Source organism: Falco naumanni, chromosome 1, assembly GCF_017639655.2.
Source record: "Falco naumanni isolate bFalNau1 chromosome 1, bFalNau1.pat, whole genome shotgun sequence".
Lineage (NCBI taxonomy): Eukaryota > Metazoa > Chordata > Aves > Falconiformes > Falconidae > Falco > Falco naumanni.
In genome coordinates, this window is record NC_054054.1 from 119,590,302 (window position 1) to 119,615,480 (window position 25,179).

Sequence of the window (25,179 nt, forward strand, 5' to 3'; positions counted from 1 at the left end):
TAATTTTCTCCTCCGGTGTAGGGTGTCAGCGTGGCTTTACACAAGCGGGGTAGCTGGAGAGAGCAGTGTGAGGCTCGAGCAATGACTTGGAATTGAGAAACCTTCCCCATAAAACTGGTTTTATTTTTTTCCGTTAACATTCCCATCAAATCTGTGCCGATAGTGTTGCCGATGACCAGAACCAAAAATCAAAAAGGGCCTTTTATTGCCTTTTGTACCAATACTGCTAAGGCAGGTTATGGTGTGAAAAAAATTCCATCTCTGCTCTTAGCTGTGCAGCCAAAATCATTGCTGATTACCGGAGCAGAGACTTGCAAGTCCCCAGGAAATAGGTAAGTGGAGGATTATTTTGTACAGTGTTGCTGTAAGAAAAACATCTAAGGCTTGTCTTCACAGGGAAATGGTTATGAAATAACTAGAGCATCTGTACAGGGGTTGGTAACTCTTTCATATCCTCCCCTTCCCCCATCCACACAAGCACAAAGGAAATGAACCCTGTGGGCATCGGATGAGCTTTCCCTGGCTTAGTCCAGAAGCTGTCCACCTTTCCCGCTTCTCCCAGGCAGGCAGCCCTGGGGCTCCGCTCTCCAGGCCGTGGGGCTGGTGGCACTGTGTCCCATGCCAGTCCCTACCACCAGCGGAAGTGGGCATAAGCCCGGTTGGCCTCTGCCATCTTGTGCAGCACATGCTTCTTCTTGATGATGGGCCCTTCGTTGTTGAAGGCCTGGAGCAGTTCCTGGGAGAGCTTCTCAGGCATCAGCGTCCTCCGGTTCTTGTTCTCCCTGCACTCAGTGATTAACCACTTCATGGCCAGGAAGCGCTTCCGATTGTCCTTCAGAGGGACTGGGACCTGGGAAAGGTTTAAGCTGTAAGTTACCACACTGTGAGAGGGCAGCAACCTGCTCTTCTCCAGCAGTCACACAGGTCCAGCTGGACACGTACAGTTTTACATTGTGCTGCAACTCCAGTAAGACCAGCTCCTGACAGCTGTTTTGTGCCAATTCACCTCCTCTGTCCACAGAAACTGGCCATTGCTACCAAACAGAAATGCTCATCAGCCTTGGGTACTGCCAGCAGACACCGGCCTTTGTACCGACTTCTGGCCTGTTTGGGAACTGGATCCAGGCTGGTTTGTGCTAGCAGAGAAGGGAGATGCTCACCACTCCCTGCACCGAATGACAGAGAAATGCCTCCACATACCACTTCTCCATCAGGTCTCGAGTGTTGCAGAGCCCATACTTCAGAACAGGTTCTGCTCATGTTTTAAATATCACGCTGTGTCTAGTTGACCTTTTCTGCTACACTGAACTGCCCCGGGGCTTTGGGACCTCTACGCAAGTAACATGACACAGCAGAGAGCACAGGACTGGTAGTCCAAGGGAAGCAAATTCTTTTGCTGCCTGTCACTGATCTCTGTCTCCTTGGACAACATTTGCTGCGTACTCCTTACCTAATTAAAGAAGCAGAGACTTCTGCTGCTGGGGAATGCTCACAGGCTGGGGTCCTGATCTTGGAGTTCCTAGGTGATGTTTTCATGCAAAGTGGCTCACTTTCTTGAGCTGGAGGGGTGGAAACCAGTTCATCTGCTTCCCTAGCTAATTCTCTCCCGACCAGATATGCTCCCAGCACACCCACCCACCCCTTTCACCTGGTAGGTTTTGCCTCCTTTTGTGATGCTGCTGAGCCCAATGATGGGCTGGCAGTTTTTCAGAGCCTGGTGGAAGATGACATAAGGGTTGCATTCAATTGTTTCCTTCTCATCTTCTGGAGCTTTGTGGTACTTCTCCAGCTGCTTCCTCTTAATGGCCTCCAGGGTCTTGGGACAAAGACAAGGAGACACGTAGAGCAGATGGATTATCCCACTCCATGAAGTTACATCACTTTTACAAGCACCGCATTTTCACTTGAGCAGCTGGTTTTGTAGCCCTACAGGCCAGTTGGGAATTCTCTAACTCAAGTTTTACTTCGCCTTCTTCCAGCACTTCAGTCTTTTTATCAGACATTGCATTTGGGGTGAGGAGGCAGAGTATAACACACCTGGGCCAGAAGCCAGGGAAGGGCAGGGACAACATGGAGACAGGAATACAGGTCTGTGTGCACTAAGCATCCTCCCCTGCAAAACCTGGACTGAAGAGCCCAGAGCCTGTGTGTTCTGTCACAAGGAATCGGCAGTTACTTGGGGAACATTCCGGCAACGTGTGTCCCCATTTCAAGGGTGGAACACACCAATGGGACCACCGGCTATTACCAGTTACTGTAGGTCAGAGCAGGGGTCAAAGCTGTGTCATGCAGGTGACACATCTGATAACATTGGCAAGTTATACAGAAGATAAGGCATGAAAGAGAGCTGGAAGGAAGATCTTTTGAGAAAATTATGCTTTTAAGGGTATTCTCTCAGTTTATGCAGTATATAAGGTCCAAGAAACACCAAAGAGCAGAAAGAGAGTGTTCCCCATTAAGCTACCACCCCCTGGTCTGTGAGCTGAATGAGCCTAGGGCTTGTACAAAACATACATCTTATCAGATAAATAATGGTGAGAACAATACGTGTGCAGAGGGAAACACACTGGGACCACAGAGGCGACCCGAGTTCTGGTAATTCCTAATTCCAGTGGGCCTGACGTCCCAGCCTTCCATTTTGTATTGTTTTAACATAATAGTGAGAAGAAACATGAGTTCTCACCTGAGCCATGAGGCTTCTGGCCAGCACTTTATTTCCATCCTTCATCATCATATTGGTGAATTTACTGTAAACACAAAGCCAAATGCGATCTGATTTAAATTCTGATTTTATCACCCACTGAAATAAGTCCTCCCCCCCCCACCCCCCGGCTTTGTATTGTTCCCATGGTTAACTCTGGGTGCTGCTAGATCTGCTGTAATTATCTCTAATCACTGTCAGTCAACGGACTGGCTTTGTGGGAAAAGATTAACTTGGCATAAAGGGATTGTGCTGTAACAGAAGGCAACGTGCAGCACAGCAAGCAAAGGCTGAGGAGGACAGTGTAGTTCCCAAGCATTTTGGCTCTATGGGACCGAGCTCTAACAGCAGAGGAGACGCTGCTTTCTCTGACCTGATCATCGGGTCACTGAACACAGAGCTGGAGACACTGGGAGGAGCAGCTTTTATGGGTTTAACAGCTTTCTCCTCCAGTTTTTCCTTTTCCTCTTCAGACAGCTCCTCCTGAGGTTTCCGATAAAATTCCTTGTTCACTTCTGGCTCTAAGTAACTGGGGTTGTAGCGACTCCATCTCACCTGTGTCAACCTGCAAAGAAGAAGAGAAGGGGGGCTGCACGCTGATGTATGTGGTACGTTGTAGCGGGGACGTGGACAGATGCAGACGCATCTCAGAAGGTCACATCAGACTTGAGAGGCATCTCCGCCTTCCTCTCCATCATTGCCTCTCCACTGCGGCAGAGCCAGGGGCACAAATTAACACCAAGGCCTGCAGTTTCGCCACAAAGCTCTCGTGCAGTCCCCAGGCCCACGAGTTGGATGGAATGGGAGTCGCAGCCCACAGCTCCAGGCCAGCAGTGCTGAGTGCACCATCCTGCCAGCCCCTGCCAGCTCCTGCCTGCACCCAGGGCCGCAGGGCTGTCACCCGCGGGTCCCGGCAGGGGGGTGGCTTGGACAAGCGCTGTTCTGTGTGGGGCCAGTACCTTCAACCAGAACGTTACTCATTTCTTTGCAGCAAAAGGTGGTGGTTTGAAGAGAAGCAAGGGGGTAGCGAGATCCCTGCGCCCCTCCGACGCGGCGGGTCAGCAGATACCCCGGGCCGGGCCCCCCGAGCCCCGCGGACGGGACGGGCCCCGAAGGGCCCCCGGCCGCCCCAAGCCCCGAGGACGACCCCCTTGAGCGCCCCCCGAGCCTCGCGGACGGCCCCCGGCCCCGGCTACACAGACGCCCACGCGAGACCCCGGCAGTGTCACGCTCAGGCCTAGGAAGCACGTCAACCGCGTACGGCCCCGCCCAGCCCGGGGAGCGCCGCTTAGCTTGTCCGTGCGTCCGCGGGGGAAGCACACACCGCTCACGCCCCCCGCGGCCCGCTCACCGGGGCAGCCAGGCCCGCAACCGCCGGCCCAGCCCTGCCGCGCTGGGCGCCGCCATCTTCCCTCGGCGCGTGGGGTGGGCAGGGCCCGGAAGGGGCGGGACCAATAGGGGCGGGAGCCATGGGGCGGGGCGGCCCGGAGGGGGCGGTCCCTGCCCCGGCACCGCCCTCCCGCTGGGCGCTCGCGCCGCCTGGGCGGGGCCTCGGGCCGGGCCGGCAACATGGCGGAGGCGGAAGGGGAGAGCCTGGAGTCGTGGCTGAGTGAGTAGCCCCGCGGCCTGCCCCGGCCCTCGGCGCGCTCCCCCGGGCCCCGCGGCCCCACAGCCCCCGCGGCCGGGCTCCCTGGGCTGCCAGCGCCGCCCCCTTCGGCCCGCCCCCCCCCCCCCCCCCGGCCCCTCTTGCCGGGCGCTTCCCCGCCGCCCCCCTCAGGCGGGCGCGCCTGGGCCCTCAGGGGCGGGGCGGGGCAGCGCCCCAGGGCCGGGCCCCCGCAGCAGGGACCCCCACGGGGATGCGCCCCCGGGGGGAAGGGGCTGGGGCCTGGCCCTGCCCGGCGGCCCGGCCCCCCGGGCGGGGAGGCGCGGAGCGGCGGCGGCTGGGCGCTCAGCGGCAGGGCCCGTTGGTCGATGCGTTTGCGGGGGGGTGGGGAACGGGGGGGCTGTAGCCCGCCCTGCTGGGCCCCTGCGAGGCTCCTGGGGCTTCTGCCCTCACGGCGAGCGGCTGGCCCTGCTGGCTCCTCTCCCCTCGCTTGGGTTTTGTTAGCCGGCGTGCAGCCGTAGTGCTGTCGGTGAGGCTCAGAACTGTAGGGATTTCCCAAATAAATTGTATTAACGCGTTACACAACTGTGCTGGCCAAGCAGCCAGGTTCTGCATTGTGCCCAGCCGCAGCTTCAGCTGCAGGAGTTACGGGTGGCCATTCCCTACAGGCTGAAACGTCGAAAAATTCTTCATCGAGTTATTTTTTAGCACAGAATCTGAAATGTCGTAGATGGAGGCAACCCCACGTGGCTTGTTCATCCCCAACCCTTGCTGGGTGCCCCCTCGTTGGGTGTCTGTTCTGCCCCCAAGTCACTGGCGATGGGGCTGTGGGCTGTGCAGGCAGGGATCCCGACCTGCGGCTGGTGAGGATCAGGGGGTGATTCTTGAATGAATCAGTCATAACAGTAATTGGTTTTCATATATTCCATGCACAGGAGCTGCTGCTGCTGTCCTTGGGAGGCTATCCTGCGCATCGCCAGCTTGGTGCCTAGATTTTCCTCTTTTTTTTTTTTTAATAGTTAATTGATTACAGCAGGGAGCGAAGTTCCTAAGTAGTCAGGTGTTAGGCAAAGAGCAGGTGATGGTCATTACCCTAAATACCTCAGAGTATAAAACCTTTTACCCTTTTGGAGTTATCCTTCCATATCTTTCTTGGTATTTTTATATAAAATTCAGACACATACGTGGTACCATCATTTGTTATAGGAGTTACTGGCTAAATGATGTTTTCAGCTTGCTCTTCTCATTTTAGATCAGTCCCTTCTGTTCCTTTTACCGTTCTTGCTCCTCCTCTGAACTCCCACAGTTTGTCAATATCTTTTATTGTAGCCAGTGAGACACATGAACAAACACCCACATCCCTTCCTTTTAATCTTTCTCTGAGGAGAACTGACTCACCAAGTTAGGTTTGTGTGTGAAAATATCTCTAGTAGGAAGGATATTTTAAGTTGTATAGCCTGGAAAGCTTCCTGACTTTGTTGGGGGGGGCTATTTTTCAATTGTGGAAGTTAAGAGAGAAGTTATGTCTCCTTGGCCAAGCAGTAGGATATTCTGCGCTGGAGAACGTACGCTAAAGGGTAGCGTTGCAGAGGCCTTACTCGCTGTAAGAAATATTGCAGTGAGCCTGATTGCAGTGGTGTACGCATTTTTCATGGCTTGAGTGTTGTGCTCTCGTTTAAGAGGATGCATTTATGCCAGGTCACTGCTACAGTGATTTGTGCTGGTGTGATTATATCGCTCCTCCCATGGTAGGGGAGCGGGGAGCATTAAGTGTACGTAAATTACCGGAGGAGTCATGCAGACCAGGGCGGCAGGGTGCAAAGGCTGGTGCATCTGAGTGCTTTCACCAGGCCTCCCGAGTGGTTTTTTTTCTTGTAACCATCACAAAGCCGTGCTGTGTCTAATGCTAACCTTGAGGGTGTGCACCTGCTGTGCCCTTACTAAAAGGGAAGGGCCAGAACTGCTCAGCAGCACAGCCAACTTCCCAGTCACAGGAAGACGAAACATTCCTGATTGCCAATGATTCTTTGTCTGTACCAGTGGTACGCAGCCTTCCAGGCTGCCCTGGCTCTGTCATCAGGTGGAGTCATAGACCCATGAAGTAACATCATCCTCGTGTCCTAATACTGCAGCAAGGTCTGCACTTCAGCCAGTGATGATCTAGCATCTTCATGTCTTCTGCCTCGTTTCAGGCAGCTGGGGGGAGAGAAGGCGATCCTTTCTGTTCTCTCCTTGCCGGCAGGCTCTGCTGCACTTAGCTGAAACAGAAGAGGAGGTCAGAAAATAGTGTCAGTTGTACAAACACAGCTGGATCCTTTGACTTTAGCACTGCCTTTTCTACCGCATCCAAAAGGAAGCTTATTGTATCCCACTTGTGTCAGGCTTAGGCAATGTCCAGCTATGTAAGAGATGCAGATGGGTAAAAGATGATTGTCTTCATCTCTTTTCCCCTTGTATTGTCATGGGTCAGCATTCTCCTTTTCCTCCCGGGGATACAAACAGAATCTGACTGTTAGACTCATGCTTGGGCTGGGGATTCCCAATTCATATGCTAAGCCTGACGTAGTGAAACTCTTTGTTGGGATGGCTTTTGTCTCATTTCAGTAGAGAAAATATGAGCATTCGTTACCAGTCAATTAATGCTCTGTGGTTCTCTGCATTCCAGTGTCGTTTCTCTATAGAGAAAATCGGCACCTTTGTTTCATATCTAATGATGCATCTGAATGTTGGCTCATGAGCATGTCAGGTCTAGCAGCAACTGAGGGCTGAATGTCTCTGATGCTTAGGTCAGGTCTGAAGCAACTTTATACATCCTAAGCGTGGTGGTGTCCGAAAGCGAAGGCAGATGCGGTGGCGGAACTGGGGTAGTGCTGAGACTTCCCAGGTTGCTAATTCAGATTCACTTGGTTGCCGATGTGAAATGGGATTTTCAGGATGGGACCTGGTGGGAGGTGTCTCTGAAAGTAAACTTTACAACCAGTACCCAACGGGCCTTTGTTGGCAGTTTCAACAGAGACAAGGATTTGATATTCCAGAGCACCAACTCTCTATATGGAGGGAAACCTTTCATATAAATGTTTAAATGTATTTAGAAGGCAGTGCAGAGGAGCCCCCTGCCCGCATTTTACACATTCTACATAGAAACAGAGGATTTTGAGTTATGCCTTGTCAGATGTGAGGGATGTCCTGAAAAGATTAAGCAAGGGAATGTAGCTCAGCTGGGATGCTGTGTTCATATGGCTGTACCGAGGCTGGCAGTAAGTATCCATATGCACCATTGCGTTGTGTCATGCAAACACATCGATCTCCAGAGCCAGGGCAGGACTTCTGGTCAAGCTTATTAACTTTTGTGAACTCGGGTTTCATGTGGAGATTTTATGAATGTCAGAAATAGGGAGTTTCTTCATGTGGAACCTAACTTCCCTTCGGTAATCTCTCTCTCCTTCTAAGAATTTACGATCTTTATGCGAGAGCTTTTGGTGCAAAGACTTAGATGGGTCTGAACTCGACCTGAGAGTCTGAAATAATCCAATGTCATTCCAAGAAATCTGTGGAGGTGTTTGGAACAGCTTTAAAATTAACACTTGGAATATGGAATCAGTTAAATTTTCCTGTTTGTACCACATCTTTCTCCTAATTTCAGGATGTGCAACCAACAGAGTTCATTTGGTTGAGTATCCTTACTTGTTTGTACTCTTCCTGTACTTATTAAATAAATCTCATTTACTCCAGCCAAGAACTGTATTTTTTTCATCTAGGCCTGCAGAGCAGCAGAGGTGCTTTGGAGCACCGAACCACGCATGATGCCATTTGACTTGCATGAAAAGACTTTCAGTTGTTGTAAGTCCATGGTTTCACGGTGCTTCCAGGGTATTCAGCAGTTGTGAGTGTGGTAATAAGGTTTAAGTGCCACATATGTTTTGAACAGTTGCTTGGTTCTGCAGCAGCTGCGATTTAAACTAAGCCTCCCTTGAATCTCTGGAGTTCAAAAAATAGCTTGGTAGCTTAGCTAGTACAACAAGATGTGATCCTACGGTTAGTCCTCCCTGGCTGCTGCCTTTTGCTTATCTAGGCTCCCATGAAAGTCAGCAGCGGGCGCAGAGATCCGCCTCTGCGGAATATTTCACAGATGCAATCCATGGAACAATTTACAAAATTGCTTTACAACTACCCTTCCATGAGGAGGAAAATATGAGCAAACCTTGCAGGACTGCCACAGCAGGAGGACTAAGGTGCACTGTGAAAGTGAGGTTTCAGAGTAGATGTTTGACAGCTGTTTTTATCTGCCTGTGGAAAGTTAAGAGAGTATGTTTTAATGATGATAAAAAATGACGCTGTGTAATGTAGCATGTGTTGATTTCATTGTGCTTCCCTCTGTGATAAGAGTGCAGGGATGTGTGCTGGTTTTTTTCCTGTCCTTCATCCCCTGCTTTATACTGTCTGGCTAAGCAATATTTTCTTTTCTGTATCTCTTTCCATTGTATTAAAATTTTGAGGAAGGCTTCTTAAATGCCAGCCCTGAAATATATAGCTACAGTGCATTGTTTCTTCCCTTACAAGAAAGAAAAATCGTGATGTTTGTCATCTTGGCTGGAAAATTAGGTTAAAGCAGGAGTGTTGTCTACCGTAAATTCAGTGCTCCATCAGAGTTAAATAGAATACATGGAGAAGATGCATTCGTAACGAAAAAAGATGCTGATAGCCTCACTGTTCTGCAATCAGTACAATAAGCAAGGTCCTGGTACACAAGGGAAGATCCTTCAGGAGCCTGAAATAGCCCCGTCAGTAAAGCATTGATCTCTCGGTTTGAACGTACAGGATTTGAATGCCTGATCAGGTACAGGCTGTGGTGTTCGTTACTTGAAAGAGCAACTCAATGTATACTAATAAATTTCAGTTCGTAATTCCTAGGAGAAATGCTAAGGCATCTAACAAATCACCTGGCGCTCTAAAAACAGGTGTTAATGCTAAGTGACTTGTATTAAATATCTGATGTTCCAGCTCTTCTACAAAACTTCCAGGGAATACAAAAATAAATTGCCTGTGTAGCAAGTGTGAGGGTTTAGCCTTTAAGGAGTTTAATGTTACAGCTAAATAGAAAGAGGGAGAGGGAAACTGTGAGCTCAAATATTTTATCTTGTACTCTCATGTAGAGTATGGAAATAGCATGTTTCTAAGCACTTGAGATTTGGCGCCTGTTTCTTTGGAAAGCAGTGATTCTTGCTGGATATTTTGGATGTCTCGACTTGGACACACCCTTTCCCCGAACCAGACGTACCTTTTTTTATAGTTGGCAATGGATGTCAAATGCTTTTCTCTGAGAAATTCATGACCTTTTATATTGTCTCTTCTGCTTGATTGGTAATATGTTCTCTTTCCCTTGCCAAAGATAAAGCCACTAACCCATCTAACAGGCAAGAAGACTGGGAATACATCATTGGATTCTGTGACCAGATCAACAAAGAACTCGAAGGGTGGGTGTCCCAAACTGCTCTACACTTAATAAATTAACATTCACAGTTTAAAATATGTCATTTGATCATCAAACTTTCATGCTTTCTTTTATATGTATATACTGATATCGCAAGGAAGATCTGGCTACAAAAGAAGCAAAAAGCTGTGAAGTGTGGTTTCTCTTCTGCGAAAGGCAGCATGACTTATACGCAGGCTGAGCACTAGGAAAATGGGAATTCTGAGTCTGTCTCTAATGTGACCTTCTGCGGCTGCAGGGTTCTCATCTAGCCAAAGTCATTCTGTTTGCCGCTCTGTAAAATGGGGTTATAACTCTTAGTGTCTAGATGTGGCTTCACATTTTTCAAATCTTTCCAAGGCCTAACTGAGGAAACCTCCTGGGTCACGGCATTCCTGTGAGCTAAGGAAGAAGTGTTTTCTTCTGGAAAAAGGAAACTAGTGCAAGAGAAATGAAGTGATTTCCTAGTCTGGGGACTGTACTGGGAGTTGTTCGGCTCCTCCTAAGGAGGAATCTGGAATTGCTGGCTCGGACTACCAGCCCTCGCTTTCTTTCATATGTGCAAACATCCAGGCTTACACAGATGGTCTGAACATTTCTTGTCAGCCTTTGCACACTGATGGAAAGCTAAAGAGTACTAAGTGGCATTTCCTTTTAATTATGCAAAAGGTATATCTCATTTAAACAGCAGAATGTGTGAAAGTCTGAAATCCTTCAGCGCATTCACCTGCTTTGTTTGTAATGGGGATCCGCTTTGTTTCAGGCCACAGATAGCTGTGAGACTCCTGGCTCATAAAATCCAGTCACCACAGGAATGGGAAGCAGTCCAAGCCTTGACAGTAGGTAGTCCTTACCCCTCCTCTTAAATCCAGTTATCTGTCATTTTATGTCATCTGTGTGGAGTCCGAGGGGGGCACGGTGCATGTCAGTGGGGTTAGCTGGGGCTGGTTCTGGGCTGAATGCTCCAATTCCCCTGTGCTGGGAGGGAACACGGTTACCTAACCAAAGTGTCCAGGTTGCTCATTAGCCACGGGGCAGTCAGAAATAACTGGTTTAGTTTTAGCTGCTTTTGTTTCTGTTCAGGCAGGATTGGTGGTCATTGTTACGAGACCTAATGGGGAGATGACTTAAGAGCCATATAGACATGGCTGGGGGTGGGAGACCAGCCTGCCTTCATGTGTCACCCCTAAAGTTCAGAGATTCGTGCCTGATTTGCAGAGCACATCTTGCTGATGTGTGTCCGTCAGTTCCCCTATGAGCAGAACACAGTGATGCTGTTATTGTAGGGTTTTGGTGTTCATTTCAGCCTCCCCTGTTTTTGTTACTTGAATGCAGGTGCTAGAAGCTTGTATGAAGAATTGTGGGAGAAGATTTCATAATGAAGTAGGGAAGTTTCGCTTTTTAAACGAATTAATAAAAGTTGTGTCTCCAAAGGTTAGTCCCTGAGCCTTATGGCTCTGTTTACTTTTTGTTTGGCCTCTGTAAGCTACAGGCAACATCCAAAATGTTTGCAGTGCTCTATCTGGCTCATTGCATTGATTGGTCTATATTGAAGAGCCTTTGTTAGCTAAGTTTTGGGGGTTTTTTAGTGCTCTGCTTACTGTTTTTCTCAGTAAGTTGTGCTTATTTCCCATCAGTATATAGTCTGTACAGTTCTAATCCTTCCTGTAACTCAATGGCTTCTAAAACTTGGGCTGCGTTGTTTTTTTTTAAAAACAAAACTCCAGTGTCACTGCAGCGAGGTGTGATGCAGAGGTTAAAACAAGAGACTTGGCAACATACCATAGAGTTCTAGTCCTCACTCTGCTGCCAGTTGCTGTGTGAAGAGTGCCTGGCGAAGTCCCTCAGCATTCATGATCAGTTTAATGTGGTGAAAAATAGACAGAGGCACCCCATGGCATGATTGATGCAGCAAAGTACTCCCACGTTCTTTCCCATAAAACAGGGGAGGGTGTGGTTATCTGTATTGCTGTAATTTTTAAATAGCAAAATCCTGAAACCAACAGAGTAGCTGCTTTTTCTTTTGCTGAAGAGGATCACAAAATTTCTCTTCACTGTTACTTCAAATATATTAGAGGAGCGTTTTTTCCTCTGTATAAGATGTATCGTAGATCATCATGGAGCTTGGATTATACACTTTTTGTATCACTAAACTTCCATTCTCTGGGTTAGGACATTATTTTTAAAAGGAAATGAAGAATTTGGAGAATTTACATCTTTTTTTTTTTTCTACTCTTAGTACCTGGGAGACCGAGTTTCAGAGAAGGTGAAGACCAAAGTCATTGAATTGCTGTATAGCTGGACGGTGGCATTGCCAGAGGAATCCAAAATCAAGGATGCCTATTACATGCTGAAGCGACAAGGTAGGAAGTCAGCTGCCCATTCATGCATTCTCTCCAGCCTGTGCTTTAAGCAGGAGTGTCATAAAACGTACAGCTTCTAATTGCATGGGGTCAAGGCAAGCTCTGAGGGGGGTAGAACAAGGGAGAAATTCCATGAAAAGCTTCTCATTATTTTTAAATGCCTTGGGCTGGGTTGAGTTGGCTTTTTTAACTAGATCAGTTAAACACCTTGCAAACTTTTGTTCTAGTTTGCAGGGCCTTTTTTGAGTTTTTCTGGAACTAGTTATTAAATTATTTGAACAGGTCTAATTTAAAGTGAAGTAAGAGCCTCTGTGTAGCCTTTTGTGTTCTTTTCACTAGAGCACTTTACAATTGTACCTTTAGTTCAACTGATACACATTTTTTTGTGTAGGCACAGTGAAAAAAGCTCAGCTGAGAAGCATGCGGCTTCAACATATGAAAAATTGGAAAGCTCTTGAGGTAGAGCACAGATCTAAGGATTTCACAAATGGAACAAGCAGGGAGCTTAGTTCTTCCCCCACTCATGGTTAGGAATCTGCTCATCACCATTTTGCATTGCTGTCTGCTTTCCTGCTCAGCTCGTTTACACAAACAGTCGTCGTGCCCTTGAGTTTGCACAAAGCTGGGTTGTCTGGGACTTCACTTGGTGGTTCAACAGCTAAAGCGAAAGGGGGGAAGACAAATAGTGGAGAGCTATTGATTATACCGAACAATTAGAGGAGCAATATGGACGTGGCAACACATTGCTGGTGTTTGGGCCTTTACCAAAGAAAACTTTCTTTGTTTTTGCAGCTAGCATGCCCAGTGGTTTTGCTCCTGCATTGTTCATGGGAACAGTGTCAATGGACAGGCTGACTGCGTGTTCGCTTTGATCGCAGCTTGTGAATAGTGGGGTGCACTGCTTGGTATGACTGCATGTGCGAGCCCACATGGGTTCCCTTTCTGCTTTCAGGAATTGTTATGTTTGATCCTGTGATACCTGCAGACAGAACCCTGATTCCTTCGCCACCGCCTCGTCCCAAAAACCCTGTGTTTGATGATGAGGAGAAATCCAAGGTACAGTGAAGACTCGTATCGTAATCATGAACGAAAAGTGATTATTCAATGCACATTTAGAATAAGGACGTAAAATGTACTCATTTGGCTTTTATTTTTGTGGTGGTGGTGTGTACTTCCACAGAACTCATTGCTTTGTCCACCTAACCTAACCTGAAGTTCCAGTTAAGGTCTTGTCTGTATTACCATTATGAGATTATTCCTGCTTAAAGTGCCATCCTGCTGCAGTAGGAGAAGGCACAGAACGTTTCACACACAGGACCAAAACCAATGTATAGGAGGAATAAATATCTAGTGTCAGAAGTCGCTGAGATTTCACAGTATATGTCCTGTGTGGAAGCAAGACTGTAGCAACTCACACAAAATAATAAACCATAAATGACTCCTGCTGAAATCCCTGTAACTATGCAAGGAGCGTCAGCTTTGTAATAGTGGGCTGTGTCTCTTTTCCCCTGGACTGTGCACTTAGATTCCTTTTGCTGCTTCCCTTTGCCAAAGGGTCTTTGTTTCCTGAATGTCCTCTTCTCGTCTTACAGCTTCTAGCCAAACTGCTGAAAAGCAAAAACCCAGATGATTTGCAAGAGGCCAACAAGCTTATAAAATCCATGGTAAAAGAGGTAAGAAATTGCTGTAGGATTGGTTCCAGTCAGCGGTTTGTTTTCCAGGTTTTAAGCAGTTTGACTTCAAAACAGGTGACGAGCTTTGGGATCGTGTGAATGTCAGAACCTGGGTTTTTCAGGCTCTGGGAGCATTGTGTTAGTACATTCCTTACTTAAGTTGAGGGGACTGAATGAGGCTGACTGTCAGGGACATCCAGCTTCTTATTATTTTTAAAACCTCTAACAGTGCTAACTTGCAGCTAGTCCCCGTGGTTACCAGCATCAAGGGGGCACTATCTGATGACTTAATAGGGCTCTGTGTGATGTGAATGTGTTGTGATTTTGACTCTGGCGCACAGCTGGGAGATGTTTGTATCTCAAAAACATCTGCAGTTGGTGTCTCTGGTGGAGGACAGGGCAAGAAAGGGCAAGGATTGAATGCCCCTTGTAATTAAATACATTCTCATCACTCAAGATGGTATTTCATGTCAGGGTTTGGTGGAAGCATCACAGTACCACCCCTAGATACTGAGGACTGAGTCATTGGACTGGGCCTTCTCACAAGCATGCTTCATGGAAACACCTTCCTGTTTGTGGAGCGGTGGCGCATCCACCCATGGCAGTCATTAGAAATTCTGGAGTCCAGGAAATGACTCACTGTGATTCTGGCAAAATAAAGGATAGCTCTAGACTGAAGAGGATGTATAGGTTACTGAAATGTTTCCATCCAGGCTTCTCTCGTCCCCAAGGCAGGCTCTCCTACATCTTTAGTTGGAATCTCAAATCAGGGCTGGGTGGAGATTTTCTACCAGAGGGTGCTGCTTGTTCCTAGTAAATGGTTTGCTTCAAACACATCTTTTTCGTAAAATGGCATCAAATGACCAAACAAAACCACCACCACCACCCCCCGCAAAAACAACCCACCAAATATTCTGCAAAGATCAAAAAGGAACTTGTGGGAACTTTTCTAGTTTTAGTGGTATCATTATACATTGAAGTCTATTTAATGAGACTTTTGGGAAATACAGGGGTTTTGTCATTTCAGAGTGGTGGTGAAAAGATACTGAAATAAGCAAAGCTTCACATGAATGGAGAGGCTTTTTGTTATTGTGTTGGGGTTTTTTTTTCCTAGCTTAACCTTAAATAGATGATGCTTGACAAGATTTACAGATAGTACCTGCTGTTGTGGTACCCTGTGGACCTTTACAAGGAAACTCACTTTTTGTGTCTGTGTTTTACACCCTGAAGGATGAGGCTCGGATTCAAAAAGTGACAAAACGCATGCACACGCTGGAGGAAGTAAATAACAATGTGAAGCTGCTGAATGAGATGTTGGTTCATTACAGCAAAGAGGACTCATCAGAGGCCGATAGGGAGCTCATGAAGGTGGGTCTGAGCTGCTCCGTCCCAGAAATCCTGGAGTCAGTCCGTTCTTCTTACAGGTTTGAGTTTTGCAGAGAATTACAAACAGTGCAGTAAAAGGGAGAGCAATGGTGAGAAACAGGAGCAGTTGTTGAAAACAGCAGGAAAGAAAATAACCATGTTTTTAATGCCTTTCCCTAAAGGACTCAGTGGGTAATAGCTCAGTTTTGCACATGCTTGAAGTGAGGTCCAGCTGTTCTCCAAAGATGCAGTGTGGCAGAATCAAGAAGCTGCAGTTTGTTAATTCTTGCTCCTAGTAAGACACGCGGATTGCAGATCATAACTGTCCCTTGCGGCGCTGTGGATGGATAAACTAAAGGCTGAGTGGGGCAGAAAATACGTTCTCCCCCTTCAAAGAAAGAGCTTTAGGTAGTGTTACAAGGTTGGGAGAACACCAAGAAGATAAAAATCAAAACAGCCAGCAGGGGTGGTTGGATGGGCCCAGGGCCTTGGAAGAGTTGCACCTTATTTAATTGTAAAAGATAAAATGACTCATTTTTATCACAGCAAGTGCCTGAAACAGTGGTAAGAAGCTTAAAAACTGGTTTGCTTCTATGAAACCTTTCCTTCTTGCCACCTTTTTTCTGGGTGGTTGCAGACTCTCCGAGCAGTAGTTACAGCACAATTGAAGTGTAATTGTTGGAGCGCAATTACACTCTTCCTCAGGCTTTTAGGGACTACTGCGACACACAGAACGAACATCTCTTGAACTAGAGCTGGCCCTAAGTGCTGATGCGAGGGAGGACTGAGAGAGGTGTGTTGAAAATGCAGGTTGTGTTTAGACCCCCAGGCTAATGTAATGCTTCACAGCTCTCTTGATGGAGCAGGGACAGGGGATTTTGATTGTCCAGCCACTCTGGCATGTCCAGCACAGGGGGACTGGGTTCTCTGTTCTGGGCCTTCCAGCGCGTGCCTGGGGAGTCATTCTGTGCTGACTGGTATCACTAACAGTGGCGTCTGGCTGACGAAACCCTTCGTCTTAATCTGTCTTCCTAGGAGCTCTATGAAAGGTGTGAAACCAAAAGACGGACGTTATTCAAGCTGGCCAGTGAGACGGAGGATAATGACAGCAGTTTGGGTAAACAAAGCGACGCTTCTCCTTTTTTAATTTTAATTTTTTAATTGCTTTTGTGACCTGTGACTGTGCAAGGGTTCAGCAAGGGAACAGCTGCTGTAAAGACACCTCCTCACCGTGGATGCACTTTGCTTTGAGCAAGCAGATAAAAGAACATCCTTGCCTCTCCCCTATGCTTATCATTGAAATTCTTGGAGTTGACAGTATAGTTGGTGGTTAGGGAGGCTGGGGGCAATAATGGGGGACAGCTGCTGCTTTGGAAAGGGAAGGGAGTTGCTGTGGGGAACAAAGCCTTGGACTTATTTTTTTCATTGTTACTGGAACACGCATGGACCTAGAAGGTCAGGGTATTGCTTAGGGAAGCACGACAAAGAGAGAGTAATGGAGCTCATAGGCAAATAATTATGTTTTTTCTTGCTGATTATTTAGTTGATAACTGAGTACTCTCAGCATTAGTGGGAACAAAGTGACTAAGAAGTCATTTTTGTCTCTCTTGCATGTAGGGGATATTCTGCAGGCCAGTGACAATTTATCCCGTGTGATAAATTCCTATAAAAAAATAATAGAGGGACAAGTGATCAATGGTGAAGTGGATCTCCCTGTGATGTCTGTAGTGGAAGGTGAGTTCCTGGGAAGCCTGTTTAATTTTTGAATCCTGTAATTCCAAGTCTTTTGGATAGAGTTTCCTGTTAGTGGTGGTAAAGTGAGACTGTTGGTGGTGCTTGGGGCCAACAGTTTGTGAATCGGGGGGCACAAGACAGCTCCTAAGCAGTGGATAAAGAATTCTGGAGATGTGCAACAGTGCTGCAGCTTTGCATTTTCCATAGCTTGTTGCATATTATTGAAACCTTTGATAACATCAGTAGCAAACCTGCATCTGAATGCTTGTATGGCTGGAAGTTCCCATACATTTTCCTCTCCACATTTGTCCTGTTCCTTAATGTGACATGTAAGAAGAATATGATTTTATCCAAAGGACAAGAGCAGGAGAGTGGGAGCCAGGCCCGGGGTCCTGTTGCTGACTGCCAGCAGTTCCATTTGTGAATTTAGGCCAGTTGCCCACTTCACACTTCAGCTTCACGACTGAAAACTCTGGACGTGTGTGTGGCAGAATTACCATTTGGGAGTCACTTAAACATTTCTATATGGAGAGCCGTAGAGGAATGCGTAATGCTGCCTGACAGCATCTTACTGGGGCAAGGCTGTCCTAAATGTGAAGATGGAGACAGTATGAATTTTCCTCAGCTCTCTAACTCTCCGGTAGCCCATTTATTGTAATTCTGTAGGATCTCCCAAAGCCTCATCTGAGCTCAAAATATTTTGAAAATATTAAGAATTGTGCTATTTGAATCACTGGAGAAGGAGCAGTGGTTGGAGCAGGCGTTGCTTTCCATATAGAAACGTCCCAATATCTGGGTTGATTTAAGTAGCTTGTGGACAGCAAATGGTTAGTTGGAGAGCATGTGGGCTTCCTCTGTGCAGAGAGCCGTAGGCTGTGATTCAGTGAGGGTCTGTGTTATCTGAACCATCTCTGATAATTTCTTTTGTACGCCAGGTTTGCCGTGAGCTTTTTGCCTTCTTTCCTAGTAGTGCTCTTATCCTGTCTGCTGCAGGGAGTAACTCCACAAGTAATCTCAACGCCCTCATTGACCTTGCTGGATTGGACGTCACCAGCACCCCGCCACCTCCAATGGCACCCACCACCCTGACGCCAGCCCCCCCAGCAGCCCCAGCCCCAGCAGAAATCCCCATCCTCCCGCCTCCTCCCCAGACACTGGCACAGTTGCGGAGCGGTTCCTCCAGCCAAGTGGAAGCCGCACCGGCTCAGCAGAGCAGCGCAGCCAACTCCCTCTCCTTGCTGGATGAGGAGCTTCTGTGCTTAGGTGAGACACTGAGGGGCCTGGAAAAGGGCTACTCAATCCACGCCTGACAAAGGCTGCTTTCCTCCTGCAGCATGGGTGTGAGGGCTGGCTGTGCGTGTGGCATGCCTGAAAGGAGCAGGAGATGCTTTTGGTTTCTAGAGAGGTTCAGGGCACACTCCTTTGCATCATCCTGGATGGATGACGGGTCAGTGAGTCAGTACTGGAAAAACTCTGATCTTCCCAGAGCGGGCTGCAAGGGAAATAGCTGTTGAGTGTAATTGCAGTCTGAGCTCTGCGGGTGCTCGGACGTGCAAGCTGCAGTTCGGTACAAATTTCACTCCTGACTTTGTGGCTGTGCTGAAGAACGAGGTGCCTTAGGGGGGTTGCGTACAGGAGCCTGCAGAATGCCTGCCTTTCAGAAGACACTGCAAATCAGGAAGGGCTGGAAGAGCTGTGTGCTGGGGATGACTGTCAGCTGCTGGTGCTGTCGCTTTTTTCGTCATCTCAGACTTGCAGCACATTTCATCAGGTTCTTGGGCTCTGGCAGAGCTGAATCGAGTAGTTTGATGACCGTGAAAATACTACCAAGGGATGACGCCTAACTCATGTTCTCCTCCAGTCACTTACTGTTTTGCTTTTCAGGCCTGAATGACCCAGCACCTGCAGCGGTGAAGGAGACCTCAGAAAACAACCAGTGGAGCATGTTTGAGGTACAGAGGAGGGTCTCGGGGGAAGGGGAGGGAGGGGTTGTCACTGTGGGAGGTCTCTGGACACACCCTGTCACCTTGGAGAAACGTGATCGCACATACAGGCAGAGGGGCAGCTGTTCCTGAGGGAAGTCTGGCTTAGCCCTAAAACCTGGGATAGCTGTGTCTGAACAGAGTAGATATCCCTGAACCTGGCTTTCTCAGTTTCCCATCTGTCCGCCATGATGTTAGCACTTCCTTTGCTTAAATTACAGATCAGATGTAGCCCTGACATAGGCCACAGACTTTGCTGCTTGCCACCCAGCACCTGTTTTTGCGGTAAATCTATCTCCCTCTGTAACAGTGCCATCTCTACAACAGGGGGTAGCAGCTGAGGTAGAGCATCTACTTGTCCTGTCTTTCAGAATGACCAGCTGGACCTGGATTTCTTTAATCCGAAGATGGTGACTGTTGCTTGCAACTCTGCAGGGAACCCTCTTCTCCATCACACATCACAGACCACGTGTGGAACATCAGTGACGCTGCCCTCTGCTTTCACAGCCTCTCAAGCTGCTCCCAGCATCCCAGCACCAAACTCAGCACCATTTGTATTCTCTGCTGGACCAGCTGCCCCTGCGGGGCCTCCTAAGGCTATTCCAGCTGCTCCTGGGTACTTCGGCTCCTCTGTGGGGAGCAATATGTCACATAAGATGGACGCATTGGGACAACTCCTTGAAGAAGCCAAAGGGTAACCAAAAGTCATGGATTTTGCTTTGTCTCTGCAGTTAGGAAGCCAGGCTCGCTGCAGCGTCAGGTTCAGAGGCAGACTTCCCACGCTGGTTTGGTAGAAACGTGCGATTGAGATTTTTCCTGCTCGGAGGGTTTCAGTTTACAAACTAATGCAAGGGTCCCACCTCCGTGAGGGAAAGGCAGGCACTGCTAGGTAGAGCACAACAGCTGTGCTGTTGCCCGATACAAATGTGTGATGTAAATTTGAAGAGGCTGCTAAGGTACAGAGGCTGTTGCCCATCTTGGCCTTGCCCACCCTTGCCACGGTGGGACTCTGCTTGCTTCGCGACTTACCGAAGGGACGCCTAACCCCGCCACCGCGTCCCTTGCAGCTCCCCTCCTACCCTGAGACTGTGCTGAGTCGCAGGCTCCAGCTGGCTCTGGGCCGCTGCTTTGTCCTGGCGATGTGCTGTTATCTCCAGGTTTGTGGTGGAATGCCTGCTTTGCTTCCAGCTCAGTTTCCCATGTTTTTTCTGTGTCTTGCAGGACTGCCACCCAAGGCATGGCGACACCTTCAGTGTTCCCCGGGGTTACTCTGCCAACCGCTGGCACCCCTGCCCCGTTAATAGCACCTGCAGGGCTGCCTGCCGCTGCCTCCGGAGCCCCTCCAGTCCCTTTCCCAAGCAGCTGCCCTGCTGGCTCAGGAAGTCCTCTCTTCCAGCCGACATCATTCCAGCAGCAAGGCAGTCCCCTGAAAGCACCTGAAATTTCTTTGGCCAATGTCCATGTTCCCTTGGAGTCCATTAAACCCAGTAAGTATCTCAGGTTGTTCACCTCTCTGAACATTTTTTAAAAGCAAAGCATCTTCACAAAGCTTATGAAGTAGAGAGAAAAGATGGGATGTCCCAGCCAAACAGTCCGATTGCCTAATGCTGCTACAGATTTGTCTTCTGCAGCATAAACCTGCAGTCCTCTTCCCTCCTCTCTGTGGCAGGCAGTGCCCTCCCGGTGACAGCCTATGACAAGAACGGCTTCCGGATCCTCTTGCACTTTGCCAGGGAGTGCCCGCCGGGAAGGTCGGATGTGCTGGTTGTGGTAGTCTCCATGCTGAACACAGCACCGCTCCCTGTGAAGAACATCGTGCTGCAGGCTGCTGTGCCGAAGGTAGGGATGCATGGCTCAGACCCACGGCGACACGGAACTGTGTGTGGGAGGGCCTGGTGTGAGCTCAGGGGCTGGGGACAGCCTGGTTCCACCCTGCTATAGGCTGTGCTCTGCCTCTTTCCAAAACATAAAGGTGGTTGCCAGAGGCAGAAAACACTGGATGGGTAAGTCAGGACCCGCAGGTAGTTAGTGTTCTGTTTTTCTTGCTATCTAAGATCAATCCCACTGTCTCTGTTCATGAAGGTGGCTCAGACAGCACGACGACAGGACTGTTACATGGGTAGAGCCACCCTCGAGGTCTTTAGAATCAGAATTTCTAACAGCTGTCCTAAATCTGGCAATACGTTCCATTCTAGCCTTCTACACTTGGGTAATTCTGGATGGCCAGCTCTGTGTTCTGAAAACTGGCCCAGGCTCAGCTCCGATCTGCCTACTGTCATGAAATGTGTTTGCATTAAAACCTCTGACACAAGAGTGCTCTGATAGAGGGTGCTGTTGGCGTGCACCCGACCAGTATTTTCTCTCTGAGCTGACTTGTCAGTCTGCCTGTTCCTATCGTGTTGCACAAGCTGGGCTGGCTCTTGTTTCCTCATCCTCTCATTGTGGATTGATTCTCTTCAGTTTCTGCGTGTGCTGTTATCTCCCCAGCCTGTGCATGCATCTGTCATTGTCCCCGAGGGAGGAGATAATCCCTGAGGTTCCACTTTCTTTTTCGTTTGCAGTCCATGAAAGTGAAGTTACAGCCACCCTCTGGCACAGAGCTGTCTCCATTCAATCCCATCCAGCCGCCTGCTGCCATCACCCAAGTCATGCTTCTGGCAAATCCTGCGAAGGTGAGGGGGGCAGCGGGATTTGTCCTGTCCTTGTCAGGAAAGTTTGATGTAAGATGAATTCTGCAGGGGGGGTTGGACCAAACACCAAACATCTGAGCAGGTATAGCTGTTTGTTCCTAACTTGCCCTCCAGAGGTGGTCACTGCCCGGTGTTTCAGTTCGGGGCTAGAGGGAGGCTTTTCCCAGACTGTCAGGGGAGGCTTTTCCCAGACTGTCAGCAAGGAGAAAGGTCTGAGAAGGACCCGTACATTTCTCCCAGCAAAAGGATAAACGTCATATAAGGCTTAGCCTTAAAGGGCAGCAGTCAGAGCTGTAGCAGAAGTTTGACTCCCTTGTTGCACTGGAAGTGGCTGGCTTTGGTGATAATTAGGTTGATCTCAAATTAGCTGGTGCTGTAGAAATATTTTTGCTGCGTTGAGGCTGGAGCCTGACAGGCCTGAACCAGCAGACAAGTTTCAGGCCATGCCTGTTCCATTATCCGTGGAGGATGTACTTGTGACCACTGAAACAACGTGGTTAACACTTTCATTTCTACTGATGCTGCTGGGAGCATCTGAGTAGATGTTTTCCCTTGCTGTAGTTACTCATTTAAGTAGCCTGCTCCATAAAGCTGTGTGTTGAAGTAGTTTCTAATTATTTGACAAATCTAGATGTTAGTACTTAAGAATTAGAGCAAAAGGGTCCTTAAAGCATCAGTGGAAAGCTTTGAGGTCCAAAAGGAAAAACCTCTGAGGGGTTTGGTGGATTGTTGGAAAATGTGTGAGGTATGTGGAGATTCCCTTACAGAAGGACTGGGTCCATCTCCTGCTTTCTGTTTTACTAGGAATTTTGCCGAGCAGGAACTGTTTTATCTTCCTCCGAGTGATGAGGAAATTTAATTTTGAAAATGTTGAGCTATTCCAGCAGCATTCTTCAGGTTCACTGGAGAGCAGCTGAGCAGTGGGTGCTGCCCACTTAGGTGCAAACTGCTATTGCAGGTTATTCCTGCCTTTCTCCTGCTGTCCCGTGCTAAGCAATAAAGCTTTGGTGGTGTAAAAACTGAGGTAAAGAACTCAGGTTTGCTAAATAGCTGAACGACTCCATGAAATTCACCTTGGCCCTTTTCCCCCTCCTATGTGCAACAGAATCTTTTGGGGGTTTTTTTGTGAAACGTTTTGTTTTGTTGGGGAGCAGCTGGGGCTGTTCTCATGTTGCTCTCGGGTTTTGTCTTTCCTGCAGGAGAAAGTGAGGCTGAGGTACCGACTGACCTTCACACTGGGAGACCAGCCCAGCACAGAGGTGGGCGAAGTGGATCAGTTTCCCCCGGTAGAGCAGTGGGGAAATCTATGACCTTAGGACACTGCCAGAGACTCTGTGACAGGACCAGGGAAGGATCCCGCAGGACTGGAATGGATGTGACGTGGGGAGGGACACACATGCTATCCACTGGTGATGTTCAGCTTTGTTTACATGTCCTGACCACTCTGCTTGTAGCTTTAGTCCAGAATGTTTTTGCCCCGCGTTGAAGGGGTCCTGGAACATTGATGCCAAGCATGAACTGAACGGCAGCCAGTACCAGGCAGCGCTGGCTGCTTTTATCTCGACCTCTGGGTGAATCTGGTTCTATCTTCCACTCTATTAAACTTGAAGTTATTGTAATTTGAGGGGAGACCTGTCAGCAGAAGGGGATTTAGTTGGCTTGTTCCTGTACCTGCTGTCCAGAGATACCTACAGGCTGGTGGGGTAATGATGCCACCGTGAGCTTCCTCAGTGCAGAGCCCTTACACATGCCCTCCCTCGGACTTGTACCTCCTCAGTGCCAGACTGGATCTGCTAAGCATGTTGAGCAATAACGCTGGCTCCGTGAGGGAATGCAGATTTTTTTTTTTTTTTTTTACACTGAAATGGCACTTGGCTCCCTCCCTCCCCCTCCACTGCTCCATTCCCAGCAGCCGATGTAAGCAGACCCTGTGTTGTGCGCCGCCGCTGTACCCTCAGTTGTTATATTTATTTTATACTGCGAGCTGCCTCCCTGTTGGATCCCTTTTGGGCAGCTGGGGCTGCGTTTTGTACGCAGATGGTTACACCGGTTATTTTTCTGTCTTCATGGCATTCCATAGTGTGGGGAAAAGAGGAGGTAAATGGGACTGGAAGGAGCGGTCAGTATTGGTGGAGGACAGCACTTGGAGTGCAGAAATGTCTTTACAATCACTAATCAGGTGCAGTGACTGAATCCAGGGACGAGAGATGCCTTTCGTGTCCCCTCATGCAGGCAGTATTATTATTGTAGTTGAATACTGTGTTTTATTGAGCTTAGTACAATGACATACAAGATGTAAATAATAGAGCTATAGGATATCTAAATAGAAACAGTGAAGGGAAGGAAGGCTCCACTGGGCTGTGACAATGCATGTGCTGGGTTTAGTGCCCTGTTTCATTTGTTCCCTCTATTAAAGTGGCAAAGTGCAATTGTCCCCGCAAGGAGGAAGGCGGTTTTGCTGGACATCAGTGTTCTGCGCTAACGGCGGGCAGCAGACAGACCCCTCTAGCTACAGTCTCACAGCAACTAGGTGTAAATCACCAAAACTTGATTCCAGCAGTCCCTTCCACCTCCCTCTGGATTTCCAATCTCGAGCAGTGCCTCAGCTAGCTTTGAGACAGGCTGTTTTAAATGAATGGTTTTTCTAACACCCCTTGACAAAAGCACAGATCAGGCGGGTCCTTGGGCACTAAGCTCAGCGCCTCTCGCAGCGCTGCCGAGCAGCAGCTCTCACCTCGAACTCTGAGCCGGAGCAGTCGGCTAAAGCACTGGGAAAATCAGCACACAGGAGGAGATCCCTGCCTGTTGTGGGAAAACTCCCGAGCAGAATGTGCTGCTGGAATTAACGGCTGCTGTAAACCCCATTATTGCAAATGCAGCTTGGAGTTATTTGTAGTTGAATTTTCTTTATGTTGCAAAGTAAAAATCACTAGAGGTGGAAAACTCAGCAGATCCGAAGGCCTGAGGTCCTGATCAGAGGAGGCACCAGGCAGCTGTAGAAGCCCCTGAAGGTGGAATCAAAGCTCGGCCAAGGAACTTGCTGTAAATGCCTGGTCTGAAGCTCATGAAGACCCCAGCCGTGTCAGCTCCCTGATGCAGGAGGCAGGTGAGAGGGATGGGTGCGTTGTTCGGACCCTTACAGCAGTTTTAAATTGATGGACTAGGCTAGGGGACGAGGAGAGATTTCTTTCTGCCTCAGACATGTTCTTGCCAGCACTTTAGACACAGTAGGCATGGGGGTCGTGCCTAGGTCAGGGTCGTGTGTCCTGAGGAAGCAGGTTTCACTGCTTTAGATGCCTACGCGTGAATCTCACTGTGACTTTGAGGAAGTCAGAAGAGCACAAGTGCTTTCTGCGGAATGGCTTTGTTCTCAGCATTAACGGCAGCGCGCTGCCCGCGCTGTACAGCCAAATGGAAAGATGCTGTAGTCTTGCTGCGTGGAAATGGCGTTGTTAAAAGCTTTGGAAATTAAACTATGAATGTTCCTTGTCTGTAGGGTGAGGTTCCTGCTTCATACCGAACAGCCGTAACTGTATATACATCTCCAATGCGTTTGTTCTGCTGCATGTTAAATAAATTGTTTTCCCTACTTTGCTCT

The 25,179-nt window shown here is 48.5% G+C and overlaps 2 protein-coding genes across 8 annotated transcripts; one reads left to right on the top strand and one right to left on the bottom strand.

The window, feature by feature from the left end:
- Positions 1-102: 102 nt before the first annotated feature.
- MRPS7 (mitochondrial ribosomal protein S7) lies at positions 103-4,171 on the bottom strand. The gene is made up of 5 exons (XM_040581720.1): positions 4,053-4,171; positions 3,075-3,266; positions 2,684-2,747; positions 1,649-1,816; positions 103-850 (listed from the first exon to the last, which is right to left on the bottom strand). Exons 1-5 carry the CDS (start codon positions 4,106-4,108, stop codon positions 629-631), a joined length of 702 nt encoding a protein of 233 aa, XP_040437654.1. The 5' UTR covers positions 4,109-4,171; the 3' UTR covers positions 103-628.
- Positions 4,156-25,170, top strand: GGA3 (golgi associated, gamma adaptin ear containing, ARF binding protein 3). Of its 7 annotated transcripts, XM_040581697.1 has the most exons (19): positions 4,261-4,310; positions 5,240-5,288; positions 8,063-8,144; positions 9,694-9,778; positions 10,538-10,613; positions 11,110-11,208; positions 12,014-12,137; positions 13,090-13,193; positions 13,730-13,810; positions 15,041-15,178; positions 16,211-16,292; positions 16,793-16,909; positions 17,903-18,172; positions 18,794-18,861; positions 19,263-19,585; positions 20,113-20,378; positions 20,561-20,730; positions 21,453-21,563; positions 22,781-25,170. In XM_040581697.1, exons 3-19 carry the CDS (start codon positions 8,105-8,107, stop codon positions 22,889-22,891), a joined length of 2,265 nt encoding a protein of 754 aa, XP_040437631.1. In that variant the 5' UTR covers positions 4,261-4,310; positions 5,240-5,288; positions 8,063-8,104; the 3' UTR covers positions 22,892-25,170. The 7 variants fall into 7 exon arrangements, with proteins under 7 accessions (XP_040437636.1, XP_040437648.1, XP_040437650.1 ...); XM_040581702.1 differs by lacking the exon at positions 11,110-11,208 and having other exon boundaries at positions 4,156-4,310; XM_040581715.1 differs by lacking the exon at positions 5,240-5,288 and having other exon boundaries at positions 4,200-4,310.
- Positions 25,171-25,179: the final 9 nt, after the last annotated feature.